Source organism: Magnolia sinica, chromosome 10 (assembly GCF_029962835.1).
Source record: "Magnolia sinica isolate HGM2019 chromosome 10, MsV1, whole genome shotgun sequence".
Taxonomy (NCBI): Eukaryota; Viridiplantae; Streptophyta; class Magnoliopsida; order Magnoliales; family Magnoliaceae; genus Magnolia; species Magnolia sinica.
The window spans coordinates 3869378-3892768 of record NC_080582.1 but is presented as its reverse complement, the minus strand read 5'-3'; the positions used below and the strand labels follow the sequence as shown (position 1 = coordinate 3892768).

Below are 23391 nucleotides of genomic sequence, written 5' to 3'. Positions count from 1 at the left end.
CATTAAACGACGCGTACATATCTCGTACATATCTCGAAAAGCACCCTCAGAAATGGTTACCTACATGATAGGACAACTCCTCGCACCACGAGCCATCACTTTTTTAGATGATGAGCACCACCCAAAGAATACAACCATTGGAGATCCTTGAACATAACTGTCAGTCATAGGGATCGTGCACAATATCCCATTCATTCTTCTCGAATCCACGAGGAAAGAAAGTAGAAAATAGAAATAAATTCTAATAAATTCGAAATTGATTGATGAATAATTGATAATTTCCCAATGTGTCTCCTTACACCATTAATATATAAAAAATAAACTAAAATTCGTAATTACCAAAAATAGTAAAATTCTAACTCTAATAAAAATCCTAATTCTAATAAAACTCTTCTAAGGCCTAATTTCTAAAAATAAAAATTACAAATAAACTTTCTCTAGAAGAGTCCTAGTATAACTAAAAGTTATTTCTAAAAGGAAAGAAAATCTAAAACTCTAAAAATATTTAAAAAATCAGAATTACTAAAAATAGTAAAATTTTTCTAAAAATTCATTTTTGAACTGATGCGACCCACAAAGTGGGTCGGTTCACCTCGGATGGCCCATTTCAATAAAGATTGATAGGTTGTGCGCCCGTAACGATACCCGGATCAAAAGTTATAGTCAATTCACGGTCCATCTTCTTTTGGCTCAACCATGCTAGGAACGTGTCTGTGACAGGTTCTACATCAGACCCCTCCACTTGAAAAAAACTCGTCCTCGAGTTACGCAAGAGACTTGGCACATGAGTCTGAGATAACTTCTGACGCCGATGTTCATTAGACTTTTTTTTGTACTTGGCATTAAGCTTTTGAGCCGATACGATACATATACTCATGCTTTCCTTGACTTGACTAATATCGATCAGTTCCTTCACATCTGCCTTCAAGATCTCATATTTTTTCTGATAATGTGGGTAATTAGGCGGACTTGCCCCTGCGACGGGATCAACGTGATTTTGCATATCTTGTATGGGAAGTAATTTATTAGGGAGTTCATCGAGCACAACCCCCTTGAACGCCTGCGATACTGGTTCTAAATCCTCTAGGATATTCACAGGCTCCACATATTTTTTCTCTTCAACTACTGCATATATGTCTCCCGTTTCCTCAGATTGTTTAACAAAGGCCTGTTCAGTCATGAAAGATTGTCCCTCCACTTTAGAAGTCTTGAGTTGGCTCACCGTTCCCATAGGGGTCACATGTTTTCCACTGATGAATCCTGTGGTTTGTTGCAACTCCGTTTTGACCTGGTCACCTCTCGCCGAAAAATAATAGGATTTGTCTGCATAACCCTTTAATAATTGGTTATCTTACCAATAATTTTGATTTTGTTGGAATAATACATGATCGTAATTGGTAGGGAAGAATCGCATGCACAATAACTTCTTCATCCATGACTACATGCGGATTGGCGCCTTCATTCGTCTCGTTCGCTCGAGTTGAAGTTGTTCCCACCAATCTGAAGCTTTGCCCGTCAACTTGTAGGCTACGAGTTTAACTTTCTTTTCTTCCATTATGTTCATGTAGTCGAAGAAACGTTGACTTTAAGTAACCAATCGAGGAAGTCCTTGAAGTAGAGTTGACCATTAAAACTAGGAAGAACGACTTTCATCTTGAATTCTTGATCCATCAGATCCATCTGATCAATGGCTCGTCTAGGATGCTGTAAAATCATGTCGCTAGATCCCACTTTATTAGAAGGGATCCTGCGGTTCACTGATAGCGTCGCCCTACGATCAATATGATTACTAATTCTATCAATTGTTAATGGTGGATCACCACCATGAACACGGAGCTGCCCTAGGGCCTCCGCCAAACGATCCGCCATGCGATCAATGGAAGCCTGCAGCCCTTGCATGGCTTGCCGATTCTCTCGCCGTGCTTTGAAAGCCGCCGCCGTTAAAGGTAAATTCCTTGAACGCCGCCCATGGGATTCTTGCCCGACCGTTGTTAGAAGCCATCATCCCGAGGAGAAACCTGGCTCGATACCAAACCGACGCAGGGGAGGACATGAGGTCGAGCACCGTCTTCCTCAAGAGGATAACTATTCGGAATCCACGGAACTTCTCTGGACTCCTCACAGAGACTTCTCGAATCCACGAGGAAAGAAAGCAGAAAATAGAAATAAATTCTAATAAATTCGAAATTAATTGAATGATTATTTGATAATTGTCTAATGTGTCTCCTTACACCATTAATATAGGAAAAAATAAACTAAAAATCGTAATTACCAAAAATAGCAAAATTCTAACTCTAATAAAAATCCTAATTCTAATAAAACTCTTCTAAGGCCTAATTTTTAAAAATAAAAATTACAAATAAACTTTCTCTAGAAGAGTCTTAGTATAACTAAAAGTTATTTCTAAAAAGAAAAAAAATCTAAAACTCTAAAAATATTTAAAAAATCAGAATTACTAAAAATACTAAAATTTTCCTAAAAATTCGTTTTTGAGCTGAAAGCGCGCCTTTTTTGACGAAACGGACAGATGCGACCCACTTTGTGGGTCGGTTCACCTCGGATGCCCCATTTCAGTAAAGATTGATAGGTTGTGTGCCCCGTAACAATACCCGGATCAAAAGTTATAGTCAATTCACGGTCCATCTTCTTTTGACTCAATCATGCTAGGAACGTGTCTCTGACAGGTTCTACATCAGACCCCTCCACTTGAAAAAAACCATTGGAGATCCTTGAACATAACTGTCAGTCATAGGGATCGTGCACAATATCCCATTCATTCTCATTGACAATGGGTCAAGTTTGAATGTTTACTCACTTCGGACTGCTACATATCTTGTACTGACCCATCCATGTTTAGGTATAGTAACATGAATGAGGGGGCCTTTGACAATTCACAGAGGTAGGCCAAGGGAGAAATTGACCTTGAACTACAAATAGGCCTAGACACATCCACAATCACCTTTTTAAGTCATGGACATCTCTTCCTCGTTCAATCTCCTCCTCGGCTGCCCCTGGCTGCATAAAGTTAGGGCCATTCCTTCGACACTCCATCAATGAGTCAAATATATCCTAGGTAATAAAGTACTCTCCATTCTTACTAATTCAGAGCAACATTTTCCCACGGAAGCAATCTGTCTAGGGGAGCCCAACATTCTGGTCATCGATGCATGTAAGCCAGAAGATGAAAGCTCCTACCACACCTTACCATTTGGAACCATTAATCATGAGCCAGCTACGCGACCCTCGGGGCCAAGATGCATTTTCACTACAACTGAGCGTCGAATCCTCATATACTGGCTTGAGCACCAATACACTGTCAAAATGATTAGAGTGCGAGAAAAGGTAGATAAGGCAGGATTGGAATATGTGCATTCCTTGATAAACAAACCAGAGGACCTGCACCTAAAAGGAGATGTATGGAGCCAGATGAGGAGAATTTCGCACCATTCACCCCGATAAGATTCCATAGTACCGGAATTATCCACCTGGACAAGGGTTTGATTCCCATCATACCTCAGTCACACTAATAAGGAAGCTCGAGAAACATCTGGGCAAGGAGCAAGAAGAACCCCACATTGATTGGTCATCCAAACAAATCCTCTTGAGTTACAACAACACGAGGAACTTTAAGACATCAAAAATGAAAAACAAGCCCCTACATCTGACATCGACTCAGAGCCCAACCCTAGGCTCATCATGATGCCTAGGTACGAAGTCATTGATCTACACACCACCACCTTAAGTCTTGCCTCCTCAAGGGGAGGGACGCAGGGCATCAACTGGTTCACTATACCCTTGGCAGTGGAATCAGCCTGCTTACCAACTAGCATGACTGGCCTTAAAAAAAAAGCCGATGTAAATAGCACTCGGCACCTTGGATCACATGAGGGGCAACCATGGTTTGAAACATTGTCATATTCGATGTTCGACAAATTAAAAAAAAAAAACATAGAAAACTCCCAAAACCAAAAACATTAATTAAAAAAATCTTTAGAACCCAAAAACATCATAAAAATTTCAAAACCTAAAAACATCCGCAAATTTACAAAATCTAAAAAAAATCAGAAAATCTTCAAAATGCCAAAAAATAAAAAAAATCTTTTTAAAATTCCTTGCAATAAAGTGTCCAGCCTATCTAATGGGCTACGTGAGTTTGAAGCCGACATTTATGATTTCAATTTAGAATTAGACTTCGAGCTCATGGGCTTGGAAGACGTCGAAGATGAGAGAGATGACAATCCAACTCACAAACTCATATGAATTTGAGGTCTTGAATTTCATGTTCAGCATGGTGAACTTTGACATACATGATAACATGGACTTATTTATGCTCTGCATTGAAGAATTATTCTTTAAGAAGTTGTAATATGTCTGCCATGTTTGAAGGTTATAGCAATATTGAAATGACTGAGTGACCGAAACAGAGTCCACGCCTATTATACAATTGATCCTTGGTTTCATGATCCTTATAATTAAGTGCCACTCCGGCTTCACTAGCTATTTATATTTACTAACATTTTAAAATAGACGCTTCCCCAATCCAGCACATGAATATGTTGTGATTTCGCTCCATGCTTTCCGTAACTTCAATCGATATGTCATTATTTCCACCTACTCATTGTAAGCCTAAATATTCATTAATCCATACAATACAAAATTTCAACTCTGCTATCATGACTTAAAAGATCATAGTGGTTAGACAATCTTAACTTCCAACCAAAGGGCCTTACTCGCCCCATTGCTGGGCCAATCATAAAAGCTCCATTTCTTTTGATTAAGCATCATATACAGTACCCTAAAAACAAAGTAGTAGCATACAATGCTCAGAGTTTCAATGGTGTGAACTAGTTCTTCAATTTGCACAATAGAGCATGTATTGGCTTACTTTGGATGCCCCATAGAACGATCGTTCATATAGTTTTCGAGATGTGTAATTCCTAATCCTTTAATTAGTTGCCAGCTGATAGATGATTAATTTTAAAAGAAATGCGATAACAATCTACATTCGATGAAGCGAAGGCCATAGAAACAATGGCTAGGAACATTTGCCATCATATCAACCATATGTATCCAGCCCAATTGTGCAAAATGAAAAATCCAAACTCAATATAGACATTCTGTAATGCAGAGAAAGATGCCTAAAAAATAGAAAAATTGTGGAAGCCTCCTAAGCCTACACTGTACAAAAATTGCATTCTATTTCAATTTTCAACTAACATATTACAGGAAAACAGTGCATACAGTGAATAAATCAAACATTAAGTGACCGTTTGTGTGAATTGAAGTACAAAACATATAATGAATAGTAGCACATGGTACCATATTAAAAGATTTGTAACAAAAATACATAAATCCTCAAGATACAATTAGAAAATATCATCCAAACATCTCATCACCATGTAGTCACCAATCCACTATTCTTCACTTCGTTTAGTCACTTTGCACGTGCAGGTCACCACGATCTTTGCTGTGAAAAAAATGTTTGGAAATCAAATTTGTGATTAAAACCTAAACGTTATATGCTAGAATTTAGTTGCCAAATCTATAAAATAAATTGAAGTATATACCTAACCTTAAAAACTAATCATGGATGAAACAGGAAGTACAAGTTCCTAGTGCATGAGATCCAAACTTTGATAGTATAGGCTCTCCCATGGATGGAAGATGCTAAAAAAAAATAAAATCTTACAGATAGAAGCTCCTAATATGTTGATCAATGCCCTACAAAAGACAGTAATGAAAATAATACACTAATTGCCCAGAAAAAGACGGCCGGAGATTGGATGTCATGAAACTCCCAATTAGATTTAGGTCATAATTCATAACAAATAGAGAAGTTTTAAAATTATAGGAACAGTACTAACACGAACAAGTTAACTTTCAAAAAAAAAAAAACACACAAAAACAAGTTTCAAGCTCATGATGTGAATATGGACTTTAGATCATGGAATGAATGCAAACAAATCCAAAAGCATTGGCTTCTCAATGAGTTCTCCATATACAATAAAAACTATACTACTGCAACTGAACATTATACATGCTGTAGCGCCAACTATCATATGGGACCAAACAAGTCAAAAACCAAATGAAGTAAACATAAAACAGAGGATAAGCCCACACTTGTGTGGATTCATGACCATCCACATTCAGTCACACATACCAATACGGAAAATGTGTGTGAGATACCAGCTTACCCTTAGATGAGCCATTTGCAAATTCAGGCTTTTGTTCCTGAAGTTGGGCACAATATATAAAGGAAATGGATGGCCAATACAGCTCTTTCTGACATCCATTTGTTTGTATACAGTGGTCCATCAAAGGAATGAAACGCTTAATTTTTAAGCCAGAAGTTCTAAAAAAAAAAGTGTAACCCACTTGATAGAAAGCTTTGATCTCACATCCTTATGCTGCATTGGTGCATGTGGCTACATTTGGGTGGGCAATGCTCCAGACACTCGTGGGCTTAGGAAACCTCACCCACAACTTCTGCCTGAGTCCAAGAATCCGGTTGTATGAGAATGAAATACGTACATGTATGCCGTATTAGATGAGAAGATGGCCTGAATTCAGGCTGGTCTACTCATAAGTTGGTCTTGCACAAAACAGTATCGATGGTTCAAATAAAATTGCCCATTGTGCAAATCGAAGATACATGTGCGGCCTGCCTTCAAGCATGATCTTTTCACATGGTCATCTTCACAAGGAGGTTGCCCTTTATATACTGCTGACATGCTCAACACATTTACCCAGTCGGCATTTGTACTGTGAAAGTCATCCCTGAGTGTTTTATCTGTGATACACTAAACAAACACAACAGAGAAATATTGAGGCCATTCATGTGAAGAGGCAATCTATGGTAGGTATTTGCAAAAGCCCCTAAAAGAAATCCACTTGCTAATGCATATCCTCATGCACCATTCTAGATAAGAAGATTTTCTGCCAGTGGAGTCCTTGAGGTTCTTTGCTTGGCTTATTCATGGATGACTGTTTGCTAATTCATCCTCAGACATATTTGATTCATCCAAACAATCGTCTTAGCAAGCTTATTGTGAATGACCACTAATCGAAAATCAAACTGAAAAGATTACGCTGATCATATGATCAATGGCCTTCAAACAAAAAATGGCCTACAGTCCACATTTAACAAGGAATAGTCATTGACCTAACAAATCAATGCGAATTTATACAATGGTCTACCAAAGAAGAGTCAGGTAAACTAGATGGCCAATACAGTGATTTCTTCCCACTGTACGATGACCTATGTGTGTTAAACTGGAGGAGGACATCTAGCATAGTTTCATCCTAAAGGGGTCTTGGTTGAAGCATTTCTTTGAATGGTTAGTGTGCAAATTTCTATATAAAAAAATAATTGAATACTTTATAAAACTACAAATCTTCCTTACAATGCATAGATACAAACTTTAGAAGGAATGTAGAGGCTAGCAGTAGATTTTCATATCAAGAACTTAAAGTGTTTAAAAGAATAAATTACTTAAAGAATATAACTTGAATTTAAAATTCACGCGACAAAATAATTTTTCTAAGTTAACCAAAAAAATCATATGATTATACTTCAAGTATGATTAACAGGTAAAAAAAATGAAGAGAGGAAGTCTCACCAATGTAGCTCACGAGAGAAAGTCCGAGTGCTTAGAATGTTGCCCTCTAGCATATGTTGATGGAGGGTATGTGCTGAATCTTATAAGAATCCTCTCCTCCGTCTTCTCCTCGAAGCCTTTCAATGAAGTCATTGGGCATGTTCAACAACTCCAATTTCTTGAGGGTATTCACATGCTGCAGTCCTTCCGGAAGCATCTTCAATTCCTGGCAGCAATCGATCCGTAAATGTAAAAGACTTGGCATCGATCCTTCCTCCACTCTCCACTCCTTCAATTGATATAACCGTTCAAGATGTAAGTATTCGAGTCGAGGAAACCCTTGTGTAGCACAAACCATTTCCTTTCCATCATACGAATATTCCAGCAATTTGAGAATGCGAAGGTTTTCCAGCTTCTCCAACATCACCAGTGGGTCTTGCTTTAAATGGGAGTCTCTCATGGTGAGCTTGGTGAGATTTTCCGGGAATTCAGAAGATTCAGGAAGCTTCTCTAATTCTCCATGCAACCGCAATTTAATTAACTTGAGAAGACTTTGGAAAAGCACCAACGATGGGAATTTCGATCCTGTCACAAATAAGGACTGCAGGAACTCCAATTTCACAACGGATTCAAAAAATACTCTATCATACTCTCCTTCAGAATCTAAACGTATTCCTAATTTTCTGAGATTTGTGAGCTTTCCCAAGCAACCCTCCATCCATTTTCCAGCCTTTACATGTGTTAGAGTGTGGAGATTGCTAATCTGGTTGAGTCGCGGATACCCTTCTATCACACCCCAACTTACATTAAAAGCCTCATTACCTGCGCTCTTCACATGGAAATGTCGTAATTCTTGCATTTTCTCTATTGTGCTGGGTACTTTGATGTTATGAAAAGATGTTAGAATCAATGTTTGTAAATTGCGAAGATTTCCTATCGATGATGGAAGCCTTTCTAACCAAGTGCTAGTAAACCCAAGGTACCTCAAGTGGATCAATGCACCTATCTCACTCGGTAGCTTTTTGATTGCTACATTGTGAAGATCTAACACCCTCAGCAATTTAAAGCCTTTGTAAAGAAACTTCTCTTGTTTCCTTTCGAGCCTTGCATCGACTTGGGTGTGGATCAACACAGATCGAGGGCGTGGAGTGGATGATTTCAAGGAAGTGTACTCACTTAAGGCATTATGGTGAATTGCAAGTCGACGGGCGGTAGATGTGGATAGAGCATTCACATTCTCACCATGAACTTGAAGAAACTTATCTTGCTTTGCTTCTGATACGGAAAGATCGCGCAGAAGATCATGAATATGGCAGCTTTTAATACCCCCACTTGAACTTCTTTTAGCGAGTTGAATCATACTTCGTTGAATCAACTCTTTTAGACAATCTTCTCCTACCTCCTCTACGTTTTCATCCCCTCTCTGTTGTAGGAACCCTTCCGCGGCCCACAATCGAATCAGTTTCTTAGCACTGAATTCATAGTCTTCTGGAAAAATGCCTGAGTAGAGAAAACATGGTTTCAAGTGATAAGGCAGATCTTTATAGCTGAAAGATAATATCTTGAAGATTTCGACTTCCCCATGAATAAATTGCCAGCTAATGCTCTTTAGCACATGCTCCCATTCCCATGGTTCTTTTCTTGATAAGAGCCCTCCAATGACTACGATGGCAAGAGGTAGACCATGGCATTTTTTCACAATCTCTCTTCCCAACTCCTCCAAATCACGAGGACAGACAATATCTTGTCTTGAGAATGTTTTCCTACCGAACAATTCCCAGCTCTCATCTGCTTCCAAAAATCGTAATTCATACGGTACACTTCGCACATCTGCATGTAAAGCTACGTCTTTTTTACGGGTGGTGAGCATGATCCTACTTCCATTATTCATATCAGGGAAAGCATCCTTAAGATCATCCCATGCTTGGTTTGTCCATATATCATCTAATACCATCAGGTATCTCTTATTTTGCAAATACTCTGAAATTTTATGCCTCAGCTGAAAGACATTCATTTTCTTGAGCTCCTCTTCTGAGAACACCATATAACAATTTATGATGTTCTGAAGAAGATCTCTCAAACCATACTCTTGTGATATAGAAATCCAAGCACGAGAGTAAAAATGTTTCTCGACATGGGCATCGTTATAAACTTTCTTGGCAAGCGTCGTTTTACCGAGACCACCCATTCCAACTACAGAAACAACACAACGACGCAGCTCGCTTTCTGTCAATCTGTACACCAATATCTCCAAATCTTTCTCAAAACCAACAAAATCTGGTTCTTGAGAAAGAGGAGAAGTGAGCCTCCATTCTTGGAGGCTGGGACTGGCGGAGCTTGTTCCTGCTCCCTGGCCTATATTTTCAATTCCATAAGTCGACCTACTTTCGGAGATAGAACGGATTTTATTTTTTATCGATTCAATATCCGACCCCACCTTGTAGAGAACTATCCACTCATTGCAGAAGAAAGCATACCTGCTAATGTGGCCAACAAATCCTCTCGGCCTCAACGTCTCTATCTTGAAAATGAAGTTGTCGATGAGATCTTCAGCATCATATGCAACATCTCTCACGTCCCGGACCCAATTCTTCACTCTTTCATCTGTTTCTTGTTTGACGTCTGCGTCTTTCAAGAAGCATTGCATCCGCCTAAATTCTGCCTGGAGCCATTCAACTTGATCGCGAACCCCATGTATGAAAATGACTTCTTGAATGAGCTGGTCACTGAGTTTTTGGAGAAGGAACGTGACAACGAACTCTACAATGGTCATTTTTTCGTCACCCTTTTCTCTCACAGGAAAGAAATTCAGATCAGAACTTTCCTTCTCTTGAGTTCTTTTTGCAAGTTTCTCTATTTATAACAGATTTAAAGAAACAAGGTAGTCTCTGTCCCAACCGTCTACTTGAAGACTCCAAGCGGTTGGTAAAACAAATGAAATATTTTTTTGGCTCGTATAATTTTTGGGGCAGGTGTGCGCAAGGAGGTGGTTTAGCTCACTGATATAGGTTGAGGAGTAGAGCTGGGCATCGAGTCGAGTTGGACCGAGTTAGGGCTGACTCGAGTTGATCCGGTTTTGAAATACGCCTGACCCAAACTTGATCCAACTCGATACTGAGTCCATCATGCCTGACTCGATCTGAGTTCGGTCTGGCTTGGATTGATCCGAACTGAGTCCGATCCTGTCAGAAGTACTGAGTTGGGTTGAGTTGGGACCGAGTCGGATTGAGAGATGTAGGAGGGAGGGAGTGTAGTGGAGAGAGAGGAGGAGGAGGACGAGGTTATGGTGGTGGGTGGTTGCCGGGATTGGAAGAGGAGGAGGATGAGGGAGGGAGAGAGAGTTTGGGATCAGGTCGGGGTAAGATTAGAGAGTCGGGTTAAGTTGGATTTTGGATTGAGTCGAGTCTAAACAGATCGAGTTTGGGGTCGAGTTCCTGGGTAACTCGAACTCGACTTGGTTTGAGTTTAGATTGTGCGAAGCCTACTCGGTTTGGACCGACTCACCCATTCGGTTCAGGTCGAGTTGAATTTGAACAGGTTGGACGAGTCGAGTTAGCGGGATCAAGTCATCCAGTGCCCACCTCTATTGAGGAGCGAGATTGGCTAGTGAAGTGACGTTATTAAGTTCTGTGGGCCATCATGACGTATGTTTTGTATCCACACCGACAACCCATTTGGAGAGTTCATTGTAGGGCATGAGCCCGAGTGGACTCCACCACAGAAAACAATGGGGAGAGTGACGCCCACCATAAAAAACTGCCTAAGGGCTATGGAAGTTTCCTATCAAGCTGATATCTGTGTTTTAACTAGGTTCATATTTGTCTATGTTAACTTATGAATAGATTGAATCTCAAATAAACATCATAGTGGACCCTTGGAAGGTTTCAACTGTGGGTGTCACTCTCCCCACTATTTTATATGGTGGGGTCTACTAGAGTTTTAGATTTACATGATTTCTCCGAATGAATGTAGGGTGTGGATACAATACAATACATACACCACGGTCGACTTGCATAACTTGGTGACATCACTTAGTAGCGAGTCTTGCTACTCAACCTGTCAATAGCGGATTGGGTGACACACCCGGCCTCACCCAAGGCGGTGTGGACCTCACTATGGCATTAGTGTGGGGCCCACCTTGATGCCTGTATGTATTATGTATCCACACCGTCCATCCGTGTTTTGAAATCATTTTAGGGCATTATCCTACAAATGAAGCAGACCCAATTATCAGGTTGACCATATCATAAGAAACAGTAGTGACTGACCATCCTACCATTAAAAACTTCTTAGGGTGCACCGTAGTGTTTATTTATTTATCATCCAATCTGTTGATAAGGTCACATAAGCTGGATGAAAGGAAAACAAATATCCAACTTATTCCAAAACTTTTGTGGCATATTAATGATCAATCACTACTTTTTCTTATGATATAGTCCACCTGATAATTGGATATGCTTCATTTTGTAGATAATGCCCTAAAATGATATGGCAGAGTAGATGAACGGTGTCGATATATAATACATACATCAAGGTGGGCCCCACGGTGATGCTCGAGAAAAAGTGTGACAATGCATTGATTTCATTCGTTCACTTGACTCAACTTTCCTCGCATGTGCATTTGAAGGACAACAAAATTCATATGGCTAGGATGGTTTGTTAAGTGCCATCTTCAACTACACCATCATCGGATGGGAATCATTAGATGGATGGTTTGGTTGCACCACTCTGCTAGGAGTGGTTGTAGAAGGCAGGGCTCCGATTGATGTCGTTCTGTCTTGATGTGGCAAAATTCTATGGGCTGCACCATGTTTATGTATGTGTTATATCCACACCATTCATCCATTCTGTTAGATCGGTTATTTGCAATCTAACTTATTCATAAGGACAAAGAGATCTGGATGAATGGAAACGTCAGGTAATGAGCTTGATCCAAAGTTTCTACGGCTCCAAGAAGTTTTCAATAATAAGCGTTCAATCTCCATTGTTTCCTTTCATGTGGTTCACTTGAGCTTTGAGTCTATCTTAATTTTGGGCTCTTACTCTAAAATAATTTAGGAAAATGAATGGACGGTATAGATGCAACACAGATGGTTGCCACATACGTAGCGAATGGATACAACACATATATCATGTCGGCTACTTTTGCCGCCATTAACACAGCACCGACCTCAGTTTCGTGTTCTACACACTGCATGGGACGCGGATTTCCTGTCGAAGCCTTCTCCGTAAAGGTACTCCTCTGTCGGAAACGGATTGGCTATGCCACCAGCCATGGCTAGTTGTCGGTTCTCTGTGGGTCCCACCATGATGTATGTGTTTCATCCCTTCCTTAAATCTATTTTTATAGATTATTTTACGGTACGAGACCAAAAATGAGATATATCCCAATCTCAAGTGAACCACATTACAGGAAACAGTATTAAATGAATGTCGACCATTAAAAAAATTTTGGGGCCATAAAAGCTTTTGGATCAAGCTTATTTTTGTTTTTTCCCTTTCATCTTGGCCTGTATGACCTAATCAACAGATATGATATCAAATAAACAGTACAGCAGGCCTTAGTAGGATTTTAATGGTGGATATCTAATCGCTATTGTTTTCATGTGGTGTGGACCACGTGAGATTTACATACCTCTAAGTTTTCAGATCAAGCCTAAAATGATCTTTAAAAATGGATGAGTGGAATGGATGAAACACATAGATCATGGTGGGGCCCACAGAACACCGACCAGCAGCCACCGGGCTGGTGGCAGGGGAGTAGCCAATTCGTTTCCTCCAGTAGCTTAATGCCGAAGGCTTTTTTTTTTTTTTCCAAAAGCTTCTAAGGCAAACTTAGAACTCAAGTTTGTTCCAGAAAGCGGAGACCATGTAAATATTTGGCGGGGAAACTTTATCCAGAGAGAAATGCTCACTTGCTCGCCCGTTTATAACTTCTAAAAACTCATCTCTCATAGATATGAGCTTAAAATCTGAAGGGTCCATCTGAAATAGAACCTCATGAAATGCGTATATAATAATTTTTATTATTGTCCAAAACTTTAGTGTGCATAGCAAAAGATAGAGACAAATCAAGGGAGGAAATTATTTCCTTTTACCATGGCCCACCAAAGTTTTAGATTATGTTGAAAGTTGGGTCGAGAGAGTTCCATGGGAAGTTGCATCACATGTATTGTTCAGATTTTGGATTTATATAACGTGAGATGAGTTCTAAAAAAGTTCTCACGAGTTCTCATGCATATTAGCATTCCTCGCTTTATCCCTACGTTTCGGATCATATTATGACAAAAAAAAAGAAGAAAAAAGATTAAAAAAGAAGATGATTGAAGCGGACGTTCAGGACTTGACAAGAAACAATGATGATAGAATGTCCACTATCAAAACATTAAAACATTAAATTTGGATTACGTTAATATATTTTGATTTTCATTTCATCTTATAAAAGGCATATAAATATCATAGTGGATCCACATAAGTTTTAATGGTAGGCATTTACTAACTCATTTTTCTTGTCATGTTTCTTGTCATGTGGTCATTTGAGTTTTGGATCATGTCTTAATTTTTTGTTTATATTGAAACATAATTTAGTTAAAATGAATAGACGAAATGGATTTCTCTAAAACATCATGGTGTGGCCTACCTGGCTTCCCCTACTAGGAAGTTCCAATGAATAATAATAAGTAAACTCTGTTGAGCATACTGTGAAATCATGTGGTTTATCCACGCCGTCCATCCATTTTTTCAGATCATTTTAAGGATTGAGCCTAAAATTGAAGTATATCAAAATCTCAAGCAGACCATACCAAAGGAAACAGTGGAAGTATTGATTTCCACCGTTGAAACCTTTCTAAGCCCCCAAGTGATATTTATTTGTCATCCAAACTGTTCATAAGATCATACAGACATGGATGAAGGGAAAACACAAATATCATATTGATCTAAAACTTATGCGGCCTCCAAGAACTTTTCAATGGTAGACTTCAATTCATGCTGTTTCAGGTGGTGTGGTCCACTAGAGCTTTGGATATGAATAATTTTTGTTTTATCACACTAAAATAATATGATAAAACGAATGGACGGAGTTGATACAATGCATGAATGGCGGTGGGCCTCACAGAGTTTACTCAGTATGCAATCCCCTTCCAATGGGAAGCTACGTAGGGCCCGTTGTGATGTTTACAAGAAATTCACTGGTCTATCCGTTTTGCCCAATCATGCTAGGACATGTGCTAAAAAAACAAGGCAGATTCAAAACTTGGGTTGATTGTTGATAGTAGAACTATTTAGAAATGATCATATGAATGATATGAATGGTATATAAATATTAGGGTGGACCTCTCAGAGGTTTCAATGGTAGGCATTTATCTACCCACATTTTTCTTATCGTGTGGCCCACTGGAGTTTTCGATCTACTTATTTTTGTGTCTATGGGCTAACATAATCAGGCAAAAGGGTTCAGCTGGATGGATTTCTCACAAACTTCATGGTGATCCCAGCTAGCTTCCCCTTGGAAAGCAGTTACCGTGGAAAGCTTTTCCAGGACATCCACGGCGCTGTACGTATGCCTCGTCAATTCCGTGGTTAGATGCTTTTGCTCTTGTTTGCGTCATCTCCTTATTCTGTATTTTACTTTCCCTTTGTCTTTTTCTCTTCTTTATATGATACGGCTTTCTCTGGAAAGAACCAGGACTGGAGACGGATTGGCTACTCCCCTGCCACCTGCCTGGTGGCTGATGGTCGGTGCTCTGTGAGCCCTACCATGATGTATGTGTTTCATCCATGCCGTTCATACATTTTTACAGATCATTTTATAGCTTGATTGCAAAAAATGAAAGGGATATAAATCTCAGGTGGACCACACCATAGGAAAACAATAGTGATTGGATATCCACCATTAAAATCCTCCGAAGGCCCACTATACTGTTTATTTGACATCCAATATGTTGATTAGGTCATACAGACCTAGATTAAGGGAAAAAAAATATCAGCTTGATCCAAAACTTTTATGGGCCCCAAAAAGTTTTTAATGGTCAATGTTCATTCAACATTGTTTCCTGTAATGTGGTCGACTTGAGATTGGGATATACCTAATTTTTTGTTTCATAACCTAAAATGATCTATAAAAATAGATAGACGGAATGGATGAAACATATACATCATGGTGGGGCACACAAAGCACCGGCCACTAGCCATTGGCCGGTGGCGGGGGGAGTAGCCAATCCGTTTCTACTATGGTAATAGCTGAGGCTACTGTGAATGGCTAATGCAAAAGGAGTGGATTTTAGACCATCTCATCTAACATCAAAGTCTAGTCACAGCCTGGAAAAGTTGAGTGGGGACCAACTCGCCTCAGTTGGGGTGAAGATCGTCCCACTGAATCCAAGACACATCGGGTCTTAAAACCATGTGGAACCTACCATGATGTGCCAGTGGCATCAGTACTCCATCAAATTTACTATATCATTTTAGTATATCAGAAAATAAAAATCACTTTGATCCATTAAACAAGTGGGCCACACCACAGGGAACAATGTGGATGGGATCGATATCAAAACTATTAGTATGTTATGCTGTGAGCCACTTTAGAGGGACATTAGGACAATATTAACATATTGAGTCCTATACAATTTTTCCTCCTTTCATCCTTTATATGATTTCTCTCTTTAGTTTAAAATTGAATTTCGAGCTTTAAAGTTTAAATTCAAATTTTAACTTGAGATTAGATATGGTGAGATTGAATGAGAGTAGATAACTTTCGGCCTCTTCAAACTCTCTCACCGTTTCCCATAAAAGAGAGGGGTTCTCTTTTTAATCACATAAAAAAAACTATCGGTTATCAGACATGTAAACAGAAAGGCTAGTGTATCCATAGATTATGTCCATCTAAACCATCCCTTATACTATCTAAGCCATTGATCATAATCAGGAACAATTTTAACCGTAGAATCAAAGAAGTGACTGGACCTCTCTGGTTAGGCAAATTGTTGGATGTACATAGTACATCTTCAACTCTTGCAAAGATCCCATATTGTGTACACTGTTGGATCCTGCAGGCCCACCCATTTGGACTGTCTTTCACCAAGTTCGGCGCTTATAGCATGATCTCATGCATATGATTTTGGTCATTTAATTTGTACCAATATTGATAATTTTTGTTTCAACTATCCATTCATTGCCACAAACCGAATGGCTGAGTGTCAATTTGGTTTTAAGGCTACGCTCCATCCACAATTAAGGCGGGCAATAGGCCAGGTCAACGCCTAGTAAAATAAAAATATTGAGCAAAGACTGTAATCTGAATAGCAAAATAAATGGATCGTCTATACATCAATAATGGAGATTATTAACTGTAATCTTAAACGCGTATCTTGTAGGGAAGACATTACTGATGCCGTAATGTCGCCAAGAGGGATCTTGATCTTCAGCACCTTACACCCTTAAGAAAATATTTCAATGGGACTAGGATTTTCTATTTATATGAGTGATGGGACCAAGACATATATTTATAAGAAAAATGGCCGAAGAATCTTACCTATCACACTTTTTTTTTTTTTCTTCTAAAGCCTTATACCGTAGGTTTTTATATCTGCCTATAACCATGTATAGGGACCACGGTTTAAGTGTTTCGCCTCAAACCTATTTGTAATAATCACAACTGTAGTGGAGCCCACTGAATCACTCAATATGAATAATTCAATGGTCAGATCTAAACTAATGATCACGTGTGGTCTACTTAATGGAGTCTTACATTCTCTCACTTGGGCTACACTGATCTTGAATTTTTGTCATTATTTTTTTTTTTTGTGAAAAACATATTTTATAAAATGTATTTTCTTCAAAAATTCCTAATGGGCGCCTTACTAAATTTCAAAACACCACTGTTGAATAATTATGAGCAATGCTTGTCAGATCTGATCCATCAAGGCCATTGATATTGGATCGTGGTAGTCAACATAATAATTAATCTTTTAAAAGTGCGACGAATCACGATCACGAATACCAATAACCTTAATGACATGGATCAATGATACGGAGTGTGGTATGAAGATTATATGCCTAACATGATCATACATGTCTCTTAACAAGTGACCCCACTAAATGTCTCTAAGACACAAACCAAAATTATGCTTACTCAAAATTAAATGTGTACACTGAAGGAGAAGCAAGATAAGAACTAAATAATAGAATCATCAAAATGAGATGTATAATGCTTGTACATGAATTGGATCAAACTAAAGCTCCCACGAATCCAGTACTTTGGGTCACCAATTCTTATAACCTTCAGGGAGTAGATTTACCATCATCTACTTCATATAGATGAGTTTTACAGATATTAGATAATTCTATACCAAATAAAACTTGCAACTATATCACCTCATACATAGGCTCATTTGAGAAGCTACGTATTCCACTTTCAACGTAGATGAAGCCATATCATGCCACACATTTTTAAAATACAATTTCATTATGAAAATGTAGCAAGGTGGACTTCTTGCTGGATGTAGCCAACAAAATCTACATATGCATATTCAACAAGTTCCAAATGGTCGGACCTTTTACTTGTGAGTGTGAAGTCCTTTGTCATTTGCGGGTAGAATAATACTTTCTTAACAACTATTTAGTGGTTCATTCCTATATTACTAATTCACATGCTTAACATTTCAACCACGAAAGCAATATTCAAACACGTATAGGCCTAAGCATACATAATGCTCCCTATTGTTCATGCATAAGGAATATCTTTCAACCTATCATTTTATAGGTCAATTTTAAGACACTGAAGATGGTCAAACTTATCACATTTTATAATAAGTGCTTAGTCAAGGGTATAACCTTACATGTCAAACCTTTTAAGAACCTTTTCAATATAGGCCATCTGCGACAAGCCAAGCATTCCATGTGATCTATCCTGGTGAATCTGAATGCCAATGACAAATGATGCATCATCAAGAATTTTCATTTCCAAGTTTTGAAATAGAAATTTCACTATGCCAAAACAGTGAAAAACGACACAAAAATAATCAGTTTATGACGGACCTCATTCGTTGCAAAAAAAATCTTGGTCTAATGTTGGATCGTCATGTAAAAGCTTTACGATGGACGATGTCCGTCGTAGAAGTAAGAAAACGTCCGTCGCTAATTCATGGTCACGCCTGGGCAGCATATTTGGGCGGGATTTTTATGACAGACCAGAATTCGTCATAAAGTATTATTTTGCGACAGATAACATCCGTTACAAACATTTCGACGGATGTCATCTGTAGCAAAATTAATTTTTTCAACAGACTTTTCATAATTGTGCAACAGATCATGGTCCGTTGCAAAATCTTGCCAAATTTCCAAAGTTTTGCCCAAACAAAAATATCATTATTTTTATTTTATTTTGTAGAATTTAATGGAAAATCGTACTTTATTTTAATCAAAGAAATGATTTTTAATCGAATTAGTAACTTTTGCCCTAAACTTCCATATGATTTTTTAAGGGCCTCCAAGAGGAAAAACATGAGGTGTTGACATGTGGCCCCATCATGACATATGTATCAGATCTACACCATCCATCCATTTTTCCATGCCATTTTACGAAATGAGACAAAAAACGATGCCGGTCTAAGGCACAAGTGGGCCACACTATAGAAACAATGAGAATTGGATACCTACCATTGAAAACTTTTGGGAGCCATAGAAGGCTTTGATCAAGCTGATATTTGTGTTTTCCCTTCATATAGGTCTGTGACCTTATAAAGAGGTTAGATGGCAAATAAACTTCACAGTGGACCCAGGGAGGTTGGTTTCAATGGTAGTCATTCAATCCCCACTGATTTATGGGGTGTGGGCCACTTGAGCTTTGGGCGTGCCTTAGTTTTTTGGCTTTATGCTCTAGAATCTTTAAAAATTGATGGACGCTGTGGCTCTAAAACATAAATCATTGTGGGGTCCCCCAAGCTACAAAAAGAACTGCAGCAATTACAATATAAACTGCTTCAGCACAGAACCAACTACAAGCTCTCATCGGAGAAAGAAGAGAAGGAAAGTGACAGACCTGCAATGAACCAAACTCCCAAACAACCTCTTGATATCTCCCATTAAACAAATTAGAAATCCCTCAAACATAACACCAACACAAAGCACCGGATCTTCCATCCACACAGCAATGAAAATAACAATTCCATCAGCTACAAATACCGGCAGGCATAGAAACCAGGAACACCAAAGGCAAACAGGCCTACAGACAACACTTCCTCCTAGCAATCTCCACACATAGCATTTTACTCTGCATTCTGTGATGATGGGCCTGGATCCCGCTGTTGAATGGCTCGCTTTTAAGAGACCCTCCTATCATCAGGATCGAGAACCAGCAGAACATGAGTGGACAGAGCGGGTCTCCCATTAAAAAACAGAGCAGGCTCAATCCATTGATGAAAAGGGCTCCACGCATGCTGGGAGCAGCAAAGACAGGTAGCTGCTGCTGAAGTACACTGATAGGAATGGAAGCTTGGCTGCAATATCAAAACCAGATACTGATTCTGCTGACCCGGACTGAATGAACAGAGGATATGTGCACCAGCTGCCGCGAGAACTGAAATGTGAGGATACAAGCCCGGTTGGTATAGAAAAAGTGCGAGTACTTATAATACCAAACTATTGCATATGTCGATGGAAGGTATGTGATGAATCTTGTGACATTCCTCTCTGCCGTCTTCTTGAAGCCTTTCATTGAATTCTTTGGACATGTACCGCAGCTCCAATTTCTTCAGGAAGCTTCTTCAATTGTTGGCAGTAACTGATCCGCAAATGTAAAAGACATGGCATCGAGCCTTCCTCCACCCTCCACTCCTTTAATTGATATAACCGTTCAAGAAGTAAGTATTCAAGTCGAGGAAACCCTTGTGCAGAACAAGCCATTTCCACTCCAACGAACGAATATTCCAGCAATTTGAGAATGCGAAGGTTTTTCAGCTTCTCCAACATAGCAAGTGGGTATTGCCTTAAATGGGAGTCTCTCAAGGTGAGCTTGATGAGGTTTGGTGGGAATTCACAAGACTCGGGATGCTTCTTTAATTCACCATACAAACGTAATTTACATAACTTGAAAAGATGTTTAAAATGGGAGAACGATCGGAATTGGTATCCCGTCATGAATAAGGACTGGAGGCAGTCCAGTTTAACAATGGATTCAAAAATACATCATCATACTCTCCTTCCATATCTAATTTTATTCCTAATTTTCTGAGATTGGTGAGCTTGCCCAAGCAACTCTGCATCCATTTCCCAGCCTTTACACACATTAGAGTGTGGAGATTGTTAATCCGGTCGAGTCGCGGATAACCTTCCATCACACCCCAACTAACATAAAAAGCCTTGTTGCCTGCACTCTTCACATGAAAGTGTCTCAGCTGTTTCATCTTCCCTATTGTGCTTGGTACTTTGATGTTATGAAAAGATGTTACAACTAATGTTTGTAAATTGTGAAGATTGCCGATCGATGATGGGAGCCTTTTTAACCAAGTGTTCGTACAGCTGAGATATCTCAAGTGGATCAGTGCACCTATCTCACTCGGTAGCTTCTCTATTGCTACATTGTGTATATCTAACACCCTCAGCAATTTAAAGCCTATCCAAAGAAACTTGTCTTGTTTCCTTCTGAGCCTCTCATCAACTTGATTATGGATCAATAAAGATCGAAGGAATGGAGTGGAAGATTTTAAGGAAGTGTATAACTCACTTGAGGCATTATGGTGAATTGCAAGTCGACGGGCTGTTGATGTGGATGGAGCATACACACTCTCATGATGAACTTGAAGAAACTTCTCTTCCTTTGCTTTTGATATGGAAAGATCCTGCAAAAGATCGTGAATGCGGCAACTTTTAATACCCTTGCTTGAACTTCTTTCTGCAATTTGAATCATACTTCTTTGAATCAACTCTTTCAGATAATCTTCTCCAACCTCCTCCAGCATTTCGTCCCCTCTCGGCAGCAAAAACCCTTCTGCCGCCCACAATTGAATTAGTTTCTTGGCAGGGAAGGCATAGTCTTCAGGAAAAATGCCCAAGTAGAGAAAACATGGTTTTAAGTAATAGGGCAGATCTTTATAGCTCAAAGATAATATTCTAGAGATTTGGGGCTGTCCTTCGGCAAATTGCCAGCTAATGCTCTTGCATACATTCTCCCACTCCCTTGGTTCTTTTCTGGATAAGGGCCCTCCAATGACTACAATCGCAAGAGGCAGACCATGGCATTTTCCCACAATCTCTCTTCCTAACTCCTCCAAATCCTGAGCACAACCCCCATCTTGTCCTGTGAATGTTTTCTTACCGAACAATTTCCAGCTATCTTCACTGTTTAGAAATGGCAGTTCATGGGGCTGGCTTCGTGCATCTGCATATAAAGCAACGTCTTTGTTTCGTGTGGTGAGCACGACCCTACTGCCATTGCTCATATCTGGAAATGCATCCTTCATAGCATCCCATGCTTCGCTTTTCCACACATCATCCAATACCACCAAGTATCTCTTGTTATTCAGATACTCGGAAATCTTCTCCCTCAGCTCCACAACATTCATTTTCTCAATCACCTCGAGCTCATCTTCAGAGAGCTCCATACAGCATTTTGCGACGGCCTGCAAAAGATCTCTCATACCATACTCTTGTGATATAGAAATCCATGCATGTAAATGGAAATGTTTCTTAACATTATCAGTATTATAAAGTTTCTTAGTAAGAGTCGTCTTACCAAGACCACCCATTCCCACTACAGAAACAACACAACGCCGCGGCTCTCCACCAATCAACCGCATGACCAATGCCTCCAGTTCTTTCTCAAAACCAACAAAATCAGGCTCTTGAACATTAGGAGAAGTGAGCCTATATTCTTCTAGGCTTTCACCAGCAAAGCTTCTACCTTCTCTTCCGCCAATGCTTTCAATGCTGTAAGTAGTCCTTCTTTTGGAAATGTCATCAATTTTGAGCTTTATATGTTTGATATTTGAAGCGATCTTATGGCGAGCTATCAACCTGCTGGGGATGAAACAAGAGCTGTTGAGGGAAGACAAGAATCCTCGTGGCCTTAGGGGTTGTACATTCAAGAGAAAGGCATCGATGACATCTTCCATATCATATGCAATGCTGCGGACGTCCTGCACCCAGTTCTTCACTCGTTCATTTCCTTGTTTTTCTGCATCTGCATCTTTTAGGAAGGACTGCATCCACTGTAGTTCTCCTTCAATCCATTGGACTTGATCATGTAATCCAATCAAGGAAATAGCTTCTTGAATGAGTTGATCGCCGAATCTTTCGACCAGGAAGGAAGCAACAGGCTCAGCAAGCATCTTTCTTCTATCGTTTCTCTCACAAGAATATTCAGTTGATGGGTGCAACAAGAAGCTGGTTGGTGGTCGGTGCTCTGTGGGCCCCACCATGGTGTATGTGTTTCATCCATTCCGTTCATCCATTTTTACAGATAATTTTAGGGCTTGATCCCAAAAATTATAGGGATATAAGCACAGGCGGACCACACCACAGGAAAAAAAATAGAGATTGGATATCCACCATTAAAATTCTCCTAAGGCCCACTGTACTGTTTATTTGACGTCCAATCTGTTGATTAGGTCATATAGACCCAGATGAAGGTAAAAAACAAAGATCAACTTGATCCAACACTTTTATGGCCCCAAAAAGTTTTAAATAGTCCACGTTCATTCAACACTGTTTCCTGTGACGTGGGTCAATCGATATTGTTATATATCTCATTTTTGGTCTCATAACCTAAAATGATTGAGAAAAATAGGTGGATGGA

At 39.4% G+C, this 23391-nt stretch overlaps 2 protein-coding genes across 2 annotated transcripts; both read right to left on the bottom strand.

Annotated features, from left to right (window-relative positions):
• Positions 1–5179: 5179 nt before the first annotated feature.
• On the bottom strand, positions 5180–20750 carry LOC131257623 (probable disease resistance RPP8-like protein 2). Its single transcript, XM_058258402.1, has 5 exons — positions 20312–20750; positions 19928–20175; positions 19546–19638; positions 7620–10449; positions 5180–5721 (listed from the first exon to the last, which is right to left on the bottom strand). The coding sequence occupies exons 1-4, from the start codon at positions 20733–20735 to the stop codon at positions 7666–7668; spliced, it is 3549 nt and encodes a 1182-aa protein (XP_058114385.1). The 5' UTR covers positions 20736–20750; the 3' UTR covers positions 5180–5721; positions 7620–7665.
• A 36-nt stretch (positions 20751–20786) lies between these two features.
• LOC131257622 (disease resistance protein RPP13-like) lies at positions 20787–22924 on the bottom strand. The gene is made up of 2 exons (XM_058258401.1): positions 21322–22924; positions 20787–20854 (listed from the first exon to the last, which is right to left on the bottom strand). The coding sequence occupies exons 1-2, from the start codon at positions 22922–22924 to the stop codon at positions 20787–20789; spliced, it is 1671 nt and encodes a 556-aa protein (XP_058114384.1).
• Positions 22925–23391: the final 467 nt, after the last annotated feature.